The sequence below is a fragment of the Nestor notabilis genome, unplaced genomic scaffold (genome assembly GCF_000696875.1).
Source record: "Nestor notabilis isolate BGI_N333 unplaced genomic scaffold, ASM69687v1 scaffold9567, whole genome shotgun sequence".
Lineage (NCBI taxonomy): Eukaryota > Metazoa > Chordata > Aves > Psittaciformes > Psittacidae > Nestor > Nestor notabilis.
Genome location: NW_009936896.1, coordinates 52,300 through 64,277, shown reverse-complemented (window position 1 = coordinate 64,277; position 11,978 = coordinate 52,300). Strand labels below are relative to the sequence as shown.

Here is an 11,978-nt window from a genome sequence, read left to right as displayed (position 1 = left end):
ACTCGGGGCGCCTCCCCGGGGCCGCAGCCGGGGCAGGACGGGGGCCCGGCACTGAACAGAGGGAAGGTTGCTTGTCACCGGTAGAAACCCCACATTAGGCTTCTGCATTTTTTTGTGAACTGGTGAAAGCTCCTGTTTCCAACTGGGCCGATGTGCTTCCCAGTTGTGCAGCAGCCCCCGCTTCCCTCTGCATCTGGGCTGCACCTCTAGGTGCTAAAATGTGACTTGCTACCATCTATCTGACAGAGACAAAGAGCGCTTTGGCCAAACTAAGGTCTGAAGAAATCTGATAATGGATGAAGATGGTACAGATCCTTACCCTGTAGCCTGCAGAGAATGGGTTTAAAGCGCTTGTGAGCTCTGTGTATTCATAGTCGCTGGTGTGCCCAGAGGTAAATGAAGAACTGCTTATGGGGAGGAAAGAGGATTGAAGTTGGTGGGTTGTGGAAGGAAGTTTGGGCAGGAGCTGGAAGGGATGGGGTCTCCCTTCATGGGGGAGAGATTGAGGGCCATAGGAGATAGTCTGAAGACATGTAAGTGATGTTGCTGCTGTGAGAAAGGGCAGCAACCACGGCGAGCAATGCTTCCTGAAGACTTGTCAGTAGCCTGATGGTCCCTCTCCAGGTGCTTTCAGCATTGCTTTGTGGTCATCCTCCATGTCTCCTGGCAGTAGAAACGAAAATCTCTTTTTCATCCCTAGGCAAAGCCAGTTGCCAGACTCCCCACCGGATTCTGGATCGGAACCATGTTCTCCGCCACAGCTCCAGAGTAGGTCACATAAATTCAGCCTCTCCCAAGCTTATAGGAAGGTCTCCAGCTCCTCTTCCTCATCCTTACTTTCTTGTCTGCTTGCTTTTTGCAGCCCCATGGTACAACACTATGTGGCCCAGTGCGCTGCAGCCTCCACTCCCATGCCCATCTGCTGTGGCACCCAGCAGGCTTCCCTGCAGGTTCACGGAGACTCACTCTGACTTCAGTGCCAGTGGGCATCCTTGCACCATCCCCCAAGGCTGCTGCCTGAAGACAGGAAATGCTGCAACTCCTTGGAATCACTCTACATCCTCCAGCTGTTTGGGGTTTAATTATTCATACTTTCAGCCAAATGCAGCTCAGATTTCTGGGTAAATGATAAAGCTTTCATACAACAGGTAGAAAAAAGCAGACCTGTTAGAACACAAGGTTTAGGACTGGTGTAAAATCCCTGTGGTTGTAGGGTTTTCCACACGATGGCAGTGTTTAGGCATTTTTGAGACACTTGTGGTTGAGGGTTCTTTAAACATCTTACTTGAAGTTCAGTTTGGAAGTAGAAATGGATTTCAATTCTTAAAACATTAGAAGGCTAAGGAGGGATCAACAGGCGCTTCGAAACTGGGGTAGAAAAATATTCAGGCGTTTTGCAATACCTATCATAGGGATTTGTCCATAAGGATCTTGTGTTTTGACAAGTGAGATGAGAGATACAAAAAAACTGGTATCATATCTATGTAAGCAAGTGAAATGGTATTCAAATGCCATCTGCCACATTCACCCACCAGCCTGTTGTGGATGTGTTGTGGATGCTTAATTATTTAAAATACACTGGCTAGTGCAAGCATCCAACTGTGATACCTAGTAAGAATGAATTAACTGCTGCATGCCAGAGGGGGCTCCCCCTGGTTAAGGGGAGAGAAATGTGAATTCATCACTATTAGTCCTGGGCTTGCAGATACTCTGTGTCATGTACAGAGCTCAATTACGTGTTACATGTGATGTGGGGGAAAGAAGCTGGGCCTGGGTTTTTCAGTGGAACCATTTGTGTTCTTTGTTTTCCAGTAGAAGGTGCCAGTTAGTAAAAATTCTATTCTTTTTTGAGGGAATACGTTGGTTATTTGAACTTAAGATACAAAATACTTCTTGATCAAATGTGGAACTTTGGAACAAGCCCAGAAAACCTATCAAAATTATTGTGTTTTTTCTTCTCTTTGTGGAGAAACCTTAATTTGAATACCTACTGGGTCTGACCGGGACCTGGAGTTTGGCTTTTTATTTCCCCCACCCGGAAGGAGCAACCATCTGTCAGGATATTCTAATTTACATTTTATAATGTAAAACCTCTGGAATAATTTTTCCTCTTCTTTGCGCAAAGGAGCATTTTTTAAAATCTCACTTTCTGGGAAATAGAAGACTTACCCAGCAGTTGCCCCTCAAGATCTTTTCATTAAGGCATTAACTTAACTGCTACTAGTGTTTTCTGTATAAGAAGAAAAGTGAGATCATACTTGGTGCACTACAATTATTCAAGATACAGCTGTGATTTTAATGCAAATGTCAGGAAACAGTAAACCCCTGCTGTTTATGCACTGTGTAAATTTTAAAAAAGGATGAGCTTCCTTATTCATATGAAATTAAAAAAAAATCAAACCAAATTTATGTTTTGGAAGGAAAAAATTGCATAATTCAGTTTTAAAAAGCTAATGACCATCTCCTCCCCCGGCAAATGAGAATCTGGATGACAGTACAGTCAGAATGAGATACCTGGGGGTTCTCTTCTTATGATTCTGTAATATCTGTATTTAAACTTATAAATGAGTAATATAACGTGTGTTTTTAAAAAAGTATTTCTGCAGCATCAGGCAAAAAAAGGAAGCTCTCACAGTTACTGGGAGATGCCACTGATTCTCCAGTCCAGGCTCCTGACTCCAGACAAGGTAAGCAAGTGTGTGAAGATGAAATGTAGTGGTTCATGCCATATATAAGTAAATATTTTAAGAGCACAGCTCTTGCTGGCTCTGAAAAGGTAATGTGTTATTAACAGTCTGTGCTCCACACCAGGTTTGGAGGAATTTATCTTTTCAGTGTTTTTGAAAACCAGGACTTATTTATATTGAGTGAAGAGAGGAGAGGCGTTAGAGGCTGATGTTTCCTGAGGACTCTTTGGACAAAATATTCTGCCCTTTTTCATGTGTAAGCCTGCAGTACACAGATGATACCACACTCTGCTGACTTTGCTTGGCGCTAAATTGACTGGGCAAAGAAATCATCTTGGGTCAGCTTAACAGGGAATTAGTGTAGTGGATGAGCAAACGGATTGCAGTTTCCCTTTATCACCTCAACTCCGATTTTTTACTACTAGATGTATCCATGCACAAACTTGGTAAAAGCTGTGTGTTCTTCCCCTTCCCCAAATTAATTCAGTTCATTGTTTTATCAAGATGAAAATGCTAAGCTTATACCAATTGATACAAACAAGCTTATCAGGCAAGTACAGAAATGGATCAGCTTCTGTGAAGTGTGAGACTCTCTGCGAATGAAGGGTTTGTAATGAACAGTTCATCTGAGGAATTCCATACTTGCATAGTCTGCAGTGGAAAATCTGAGAGCTGCTTGTTATTTCTTCAGAGTAAGATTTTTTTCGGCATTAAATCAGTCTTCTAGAACAATTTTAATGAGTAGCAGCTGGATTTAGTAGGTTACTTTTCCTTTGGTATCTTTTATTTGATAGTGTTTCTTGATTGTGGCTAGCCCTCTTAAGTCTACCCTTGCTGGAAAGAGAAGACAGGCAGACACTTCTGTGTCTAAAATTGCTCTTGCTGGTTTTAATACTTATAGACACAGCTTTGAAATATGCTTTCCTTGGGAGTCACTATTAATAAAATCTCACTGACACACATGCTATTGGAAGAAGAACACAGGCCTTGATAAAAATGAAATGGGGATAATTTAGAAATGAGATGTGAATTTCTTTACTCTGTGGGGTTTTTGTTTCTCTTTTTATATGTTTTCTCTCTGCTGTATGTCCAAAGCAGGGAACTGCAAATGAAACTTGGGCCTGAAATGGTTCTGTAGGCTGTGTCTTACTGTGCTGCCACTGGCTGTGAATAGATCTTAGTTTATATGCTCAATGGTTTATTTTCTTCTGTCATTACTGCACTTCATTTATCCATCCCTCTTACCACATTTTACTCTGTCTTCATAAAATGTATAATATCTCAGAGAATTATGGTTGACCCTGTCTATCTCAGAATGCTCAGAAAGCAATAACAAGTCAATCAGATGTAGTGGTGAATGTACTTGCTATTGGAAAACCATGCCTCCTGCTCTGGGACAAAATACCTGTTGCAGTGAGCTGGAATAAATTCAATTTAAACCTGTAGTAGAGAGAAAAGGAAACGTGTAATTATTTTGCTTAATTGCTTCTTGTAGTGTTGCAGATTTACAGTAAAATGCTTAGCTTTCCTTTTTTCTTTTTTCTTTCCTCCCTCTTAAAAGAAACTCTCCATCCTTTTGGAGAGAATAAAAATAGGAAGTGCTACTTGTGTAATATTTTGCAAATCAGGAAACCTGAAAATTTTGTTTTCTAGGGAAGAGAATATAACACAATCTTTTGGAATAACTGTAGAGGGCAATCAGATTTAAATATCTATGCAATATATTTGTCCTTTATTTATATGTATATATATGTAAATATATTTATAAAAATGTTTCTGCAGGATTTTTGGCTAGTCACAAAAGTAATAACTGAATTGTCGCTATCTCCCCACAGCAACTGTTAACGACTGTGCTGCTGAAGTGCAAGAATATGACAGTGATGGACAGAATGCAGCTCTGGAAAAATGCTGTCAAGCTCTAACATGGCAACCATATCAAACTTCTCAGTGGAACAGCTTATTTAACTCTAATTATGAAAAACTGTAAGCACTGACGTCTGAGCTTGGAAAAAGTGGCTTCCTCTGTGGTGGGGTTTTGTTTTGTTTTGTTTTCTGGTATTGTAGTTTTGTAGGAATAAATGATACATTTGGCATCCCTTGTTTTTACTGCAAATAAGACTGGAGAAGGAGGTATTACAGGCATGATGAAATATGAACTTGTGGATGTGTCAGATAAGCAGAACTTTAAACACTGGTTGGTATTCATGCCAGGTTTTCTGATTTTCCTTCAGGGATTTAGGGGCAAACGAAGAATGAGTTTTACTTAAAATACCTGTTAATTTTTGTTTATTTTGTAGAACACATTGGGGCAAGTAATTACTGACCATATAGCTTTCCCTCTAATCACCTAAAATACTAAAGAAAAATAAAAATCAAAGATACTTGTGTTACTTTGGGTTTATATAACCTAAGTCCTAATAAATATAGACATATATGTATGACATGTACTCAAAGATGTAGAGTTTTCCTGTATAAATCAAAACTATAAAGAATTGGTTTTAGCCACATGATCTGGGAAAATGTCGTTCCAGGCTCACTTTACATCCCTGGTTTTCTCAGTTCTAGTATTTAGTGAATGATCCCTTTCAACAAAACCCCTTCATCAGTATCTGGTCAGTTCTCCAGGACTGGTGCAAGCAGTTCATCACTGTCTCCATGGGACTTAAATAGCGCAGTAAAAATTAAGGTTTCTCTAGCCCAGCCTGCTACAGGCTCTCAGGGGAGTCTGGAGTGTATCAGTGTCATTGCTGAACACTGACGTTCCCTGTTTGTGAACAGCATGATAGGGGCAACGTATGTCTTGCTGTGTCCCACACAACCCTTCTCCTAAGGTATTGACATGGCAAGAGAGTGGACAGATCAGTGCCTGCACCTCTCTACTCTTTGGGAGCTGGATGGACTAAGAAACCTTCAGCTGTGTTTGTGATGCGAGTTGTCGCTCTAAGTGTAGTGGATTCCAACTCCTGTTATGCTTTCAGTCAACAACTGTATGAGAGCTGTGAGTGTTGGTTCCTGTACACTTAAAATTGAAGTTCCAGACTCACATTTCTTGATGGCTTGTGTCAATAAAGACAATATGATGCTGAGCATTAAAGCATTCAAATACATGTTGCTATTGCTGTGAAAGGGGATTGAAATACTATTTGCAGAGGAAGTGAGTGTTACTTCTAAGTGATGTCAATGGCAGTGTCTTTGTTCCAAGATGCACTATAATTATGGTACAGTGCACAGATTTTCCAGTAGTGATCCTGTGTTCTGTTAGCCTCAGAGTCATGTGTTTGTCACTGCTCAATGTAGATAGATTGGTCCTGAACCTGGAAATTGCTGTGCCCACTTCAAAGGCATTTCTTAGGTTAATTATTATTTTCCATTTTATTCATCCAGTATTTTAACCTTTTGATTATTTCATTTTCACAACAAAATGCTGTTAGCTAAGGTAGATTCATTAGAAAAGGTTACTCTACCATTAATTATGCCCTGCATTGTGTCTGCTTGGTACTTCCTTAGCCTCTTGCCTCATCACTATTGACTGGTGAGGCTCTGTTCCAAAGAGTCTTAGTCTCAGAAACAGACTCTGAAGTCTATTTCTTTGTCTGAAGACTCAAATTCTGAAAAGAAAGGTGAATTTGAAGTGTATTTCTAGTAAAGACACATGTGTGACAGGGATATCCCTTGCACCTAAACATTCTTCCAAGTTTTACTGTAAGACTGACCATTCTTTGTGGAATCAGATCAAAACATGTGTTTGCTCTTGATTACTGTAAATGGTGTACTCAGAAAATGATAAATACTAAATTCCTCTTTGTGAGTCATTGTTTCAAACAATTTACCTTGGAGAAATGGAAATTGGTACTTTTTGCCTCTCAACCTGCTTGCCTGCATGGAAATAAATACTCTGACATAGCTTTAAGGATATCAGCTAATGAACTTGCATCATACCTAAATCTGAAAAATTACTCCTTTCCATACTATGACATACATATGTTTCCTACATAAATGAAAAGAACTACCAGTTGTAGGAAGAAACAGAAGAAGTTTTACTTCTTTAATAATGGCGGTTTCAGGAGCTGTTAGACAATTATAATTTTAAATATGAATTAACATATGACTTCATACTTTTGAAGCAGTTACAGAATAACCAGTGGTTGTTTGAAAGGGGCCTTTTGTTCATAATTTATGAAAAGATAATAAGGTTAGTACATTTCTTGTAAAGCCTGTACGCTTTGGTTTTTCCAACTAATAATGTGCAAACAAATGGATGAGTTCTGAAAAGCCATCTTCGATAATTGTGTTAATGAGAAGTTCTCAGTAGCATCAGACGAGATCATCATTATCACACTTTCATCAGCAAGAAAAGCCAATGCCCATATAAGAGAACCTTGCCATGTAGTCCTATTATTTTAGAATTATCCATCACTTAAATTATAGAACTGGAAGCATTGATGGGATGGTGAGTTCACTGGCTCCTTTAGAAAGATACCTTTTGATAACTTTCCGTGTTTGCTGTGAATCATAAGGAAAGAATACACTTTCTTTTTGGGTGACAAATCAGACCTTTGAATAAATAGCATAGGGTTTCCTGAACTGGGACAGGATGGATAAAGGAGAGTTTTATAGTCATTTGACCAGAGGGTCAGTGTTGATAGCTTTTCTTTTAGCTTGAGTAAAGCCTTATTCGAGCCCCAGCAGCTTCTGTAGAAGCATTTGATGTGGGAACAAAAAAATAGGGAGTCTTTCTGGCTCATTAGCACAATGTTGCCTGCTGCACTAGTTCAACTCTGTTGTTTATAGCAGTGTTGTAATGAATGCTTCAATACACTAAATGGTGTGGTTGTGCTTTTAGGTGCACAGGCTTCCTTTATACCAGAGTAGTAAATGAGGATTATGTAAACTTCTCCACCTCTGGTTTCCAAACATTTCACGTGTCAGTCTAGAATCAGAGTACACTTTTTATGCATTTTCATTTTTACACCTCTAGGGGCTAAGAAAATAATACTGGTAGGACTGGTGATTGCAAAGATGTACTTTGGCTCCCATTTTGTCAGTAAAAATCAGATGGATTTTCAGACCACATTGTGTTTCATATTATCTTCAAGATGTCACTCAAATACGCCTGTACTTAAAGTTGCTATTCTTTTTTCTTGTTTTTGTAGACCTGCTGTTGGATATCACATTGTCACAGATAAAGGATTTAATTTTTCAGTAACAGATGATGCCTTTGTGTGCCAAAAGAAGAATCATTTCCAAATCACAGTCCATATTAGAATCACTGGACATCCAAAATATGTCAGAACTCAGCTCGGGGGGAAACCAATAGAAAAGTTTTGCTTGAAAGCTTTTGGAATAAAGGCAAGTATTTCTCCTCTTTGAGATTAATACATTTAAGAAGTTAGTACGTGGTTATCCATAGGATGAAGTTAATAATTGAAATGAATTCTTTTCTTCGTAATTTTTGACCAAGAACTGACAAAAGAGAACACTTTTAAGTTACTAGTGACTTCTGTGTGTAAATCTTTTGCAAGAAAAGTGATGTTCTATGGATGCTTGTGCTGGTATATGTTTAAAGTTGTCATGGTTTCACTGACTTCCCTCTCTTTGGCTGACAGTTTGTTCCTGCAGTGGGCAGCGCAGGGGCATCAGCTGGTGTGTAGGTAGCAAGTCTACCCATTGGTCAAAAAGGTGTTTAAAACCAACCAAAACAATTCACAAAGCAAACAAAGAGAATAAAACCTGCTTTTCCTGAACAGTTCACATGTAGAAAACCAACAAATTTTCCCCATCTCTTTTTGCCATGCTTTCCATTTCATTTTATGAACCAAATTCTTCAAAGCCAATATGGGTCCACAAACTTGCATATACAGAAGTAGTAAGAAATTTTAATATTTCTGGAAGATTTTACCAGGTTTTTCACTTACTTTTCAGTGAATGAACATTCAGTAATTTAAAAATAATGAAATTCAGTGATTTAAAAAAATGGTGTAGCTGTTTTACGAGGCAGTTACTACCAATTTTGCTTCATGCACTCTAATTCAGAAGAAATTCATGAATGTTACTGTATCTGTTCCCATCTGAAGCAAAATGCTTCTTGGTACCATTCCAGAAAGGTACAGAAATTTGCATTAAAATAACTTACAGAACTATCTTGCATAGGTTCAGTTCTCATGCTGCATATCTACATTTATGCTTTGGGATAAAATGAGCCAATTTTAAAAGTCTAGATTCAAAAAGTGATTTTTCTTTTACAAATTAATGAATTACTTTTCCATTTTTTTTTTCCTTTGCTTTTTTTTTTTTTTTTTTTTCCTTTGTTTCTTTCAAATTACATTCACAAAGATTTGGGTCTTCAGACTAGCTGCCAGGTGTCAGTTGATCAGTTCCCATGTTAATTTCTATGTAGTGAGAAATGAGATTACACTGTTTCAGACACAATTTGCCAATTAATTTCTGTTCAAAATTTTATATGTTTGAAAATAGAATATTCTTGTCATTTTTGAATACTCTTTTTGCTTTTAGGTGGAAGCTCCAAATCAAACAATTGCTATTGAACAGTCTCAGTCAGATCGAAGCAAAAAAACTTTCCATCCTGTTATGTAAGAATTTTGAGAAAATTATTCCACTTAATTTCAATACGTGCTTGGACTGACATGTGAAGTAGTTGTTTTTTGGAAACTTATAGTAGCGCTAAGCCAGTTTTCTGATCTTTATCCAAATTCCATTCTGGGTGTGCACATAGAATCACAGTAGTAATATATACCTGATCTTCCTTCATTATAGGAATATTTTCAGCAGCTTTACAAATGTGTTAAGCATGCCTATCCAAAATATTTATACTCAGCTAGCAACACTGTTGTATGGTGTTTAGAGCTGTATGGCAGGTGCATTCTCCAAAAATGTCAGTAATGTTCCTGTCCTATGTGGGCATGAGACGTATTAGAAGCGCTTTTAAGAGGGAGAGCCTCTGCTAGAAACATACATGTGGCTTCTCCTCGAAATGCTCTGCCGTTCTTCTGTTTCTGAAGTTACTGGCAGAATCAGTGTTTTTTCTGCTGGTGTTAAGTGTCTTCTGCCATTGGAGCTGTTCTGTTCTTTATAAGTAAACAAGCCTTAAACCAGAAAAAGATAAGACAGTGTTAAATTTGACAGGACAGTGTTGGGATAAAGGCTGCAGTACATAATCTGCAAAAATGAAATTTGAGCTTGGGAAAAGAGCTCAATGTTCACTAAATTGCCTCTATTATGGCATTTTTCTTCCTTTTGCATACTGACAAACAGATTCTGAGTGCACGTAAACTGTTTCATGGGTGAGTGTTCAGTGGACTGTGGTTTTCTCCATGCAGACTCTTTATTCATATTATTTATTACTTACAGGAACAGTGCCACTATGTATTTGAGACATAGGTGTATATGTTATACTTCCAGATATACAAATCAGAGGCAGGTGAAAAAAAAGACAAACAGTGAAATGTATTTATTTTAATGTGGACATTCAGATCCAGTAATAAGCAATGTTAACCTTGGCAAGCAACAAATACCCAACATATGGAACACATAAGATTTTATTATATTCATGACTGTGAACAAACAGACCAATAAACACAAGACTCCTGTTCCTAAGAACAGTTTCCCACTGCTGGTGCTTTATCCCGTTTATCTCTTTGACATAATCTATGTGTTTTTAATGCATTTCTATAAACCAGGGTTATGCATTTTTACTAGGATTCCTCTTTCCATTTCATTTGTCAGTTTTTTCTCAGAACTGTTCTAAGGAGTTTTGAGGAAATCTGGCTTGAGCCAGGTAGATCTCCAGATGCTTATTTCTGATCTTTTTTCCTTTTATATTTTAGAGTTGATCTGCCAGGGGACCAGACAACTAAAGTAACACTGGGAAGGCTGCATTTCAGTGAAACAACAGCAAATAATATGAGAAAAAAGGGAAAACCTAATCCTGACCAGAGGTATTGCTGTAGCTAGTTAGCCCGCGTGTGTGAAATGGAAAGAAATAGAAGTCTGCTTTAGAATGGAGCTGATGCTTATGAAAAATCTTGTCATTGCCAAATCTGTGATTTTATTTCAAATTCTATGATATTTCGTATCTGCTTAAAGGCCTCTCTTCCAGAGTAACAGAATGACAGAAAAAACAGGAGGAAAATACCTCATCCTGATGGTTGGAGATTGTTTTGGGAAATCATAGCCATAATGATGGCTGACGAAATCAAGAAGCTAAGAAACCAAATAATGAGCATTTTCTTCTGAGGAAGGAAGGGTCTTTGGCTTTGAGTCTTCTTTACTTAAATTTGTCACAATTACCATAATCTTTGTTCATTTGCAGTGATTGAAGAGCAAATTACTTGAGAGCAAAGAAAATACCTCTCTTTCATACTGTAACATAAATACATTTTAAAAAACATTCTATCTTTTTATGTATCAGTAATAGTGGTTGTATTTAAAACGTTTTTTTTCTGTGAGAAGTTGTTACTTCAATTATTATCTTGACTAAATCAATTTCAAATTAGATACTTCATGCTGGTAGTTGGACTGTATGCTGTCTCTCAGGACCAATTCTACCTCCTATCTGCAAGCATCTCTGAAAAGATCATTGTGAGGGTAGGTAGAAATTTATATTGCTTTCATGTGAAAAGTATTTACTGTTTTGATATTCACAATATAAGGGGGGACTATGGGGGTGTACGTGTGTGATTCTTGGGCATAAAAATTGCCATTTCCTCAAAAAGACTGAGGAAAAAAATTAGAGATGCATATTGTATGAGTGTGTTGTTATCTTTTAATTATTGGGATTTTAAACCATTATAAGTAGAGCTATAAAAGAATTTAGAAAGAAAACTTGTGAATTCCAATACAAAATACATTGATTTTTCCAGCTTGTTTTTTCTTTGAGGCAGAACAATTTCCTGCACTTGCCAGGAATTTGGTAAATGCTTTCATTGGCTAAATGATTCATTTTCAAAGGAGAATGAGAAGGGAAAAAAAAAAAATAAGGAAAGAGAGTCAAGCAGCTCCTTTCTAGTGTGATTCCAGAGTGCCCTGGCTCTTGATTTGGTGGTTGTAATATGAATTTCAGAACAGAAAAAGGAAGAATTGTCACTCTTCCTCATGACCATTGTTTTTCAGTCCCCTGATCCACATAAAGCTTTCCTTTTAGTACTTGGTTTTAGCCTACATTAAGAGTTAGAGAGAAAAAACCCAGAGCTCTATTGTAACAGGAGCTATGGAAGGTTAGGGTTAGGATAGAAAGGCAGAGCCCCAACATGAATGGAGTTGGAAGGGGAAGGT

The 11,978-nt window shown here is 38.0% G+C and overlaps 1 protein-coding gene across 1 annotated transcript in view; it reads left to right on the top strand.

Annotated features, from left to right (window-relative positions):
- Positions 1 to 656: 656 nt before the first annotated feature.
- Positions 657 to 11,978, top strand: part of MYRFL (myelin regulatory factor-like) — a gene marked incomplete at its 3' end in the record, with an annotated part of 31,199 nt that continues 19,877 nt past the window's right edge. The window contains exons 1-6 of the mRNA XM_010018570.1: positions 657 to 768; positions 4,523 to 4,670; positions 7,841 to 8,036; positions 9,201 to 9,277; positions 10,532 to 10,642; positions 11,201 to 11,291. Coding sequence (XP_010016872.1) covers positions 657 to 768; positions 4,523 to 4,670; positions 7,841 to 8,036; positions 9,201 to 9,277; positions 10,532 to 10,642; positions 11,201 to 11,291 — 735 coding nt within the window. The remainder of the gene's footprint in view (positions 769 to 4,522; positions 4,671 to 7,840; positions 8,037 to 9,200; positions 9,278 to 10,531; positions 10,643 to 11,200; positions 11,292 to 11,978) is intronic.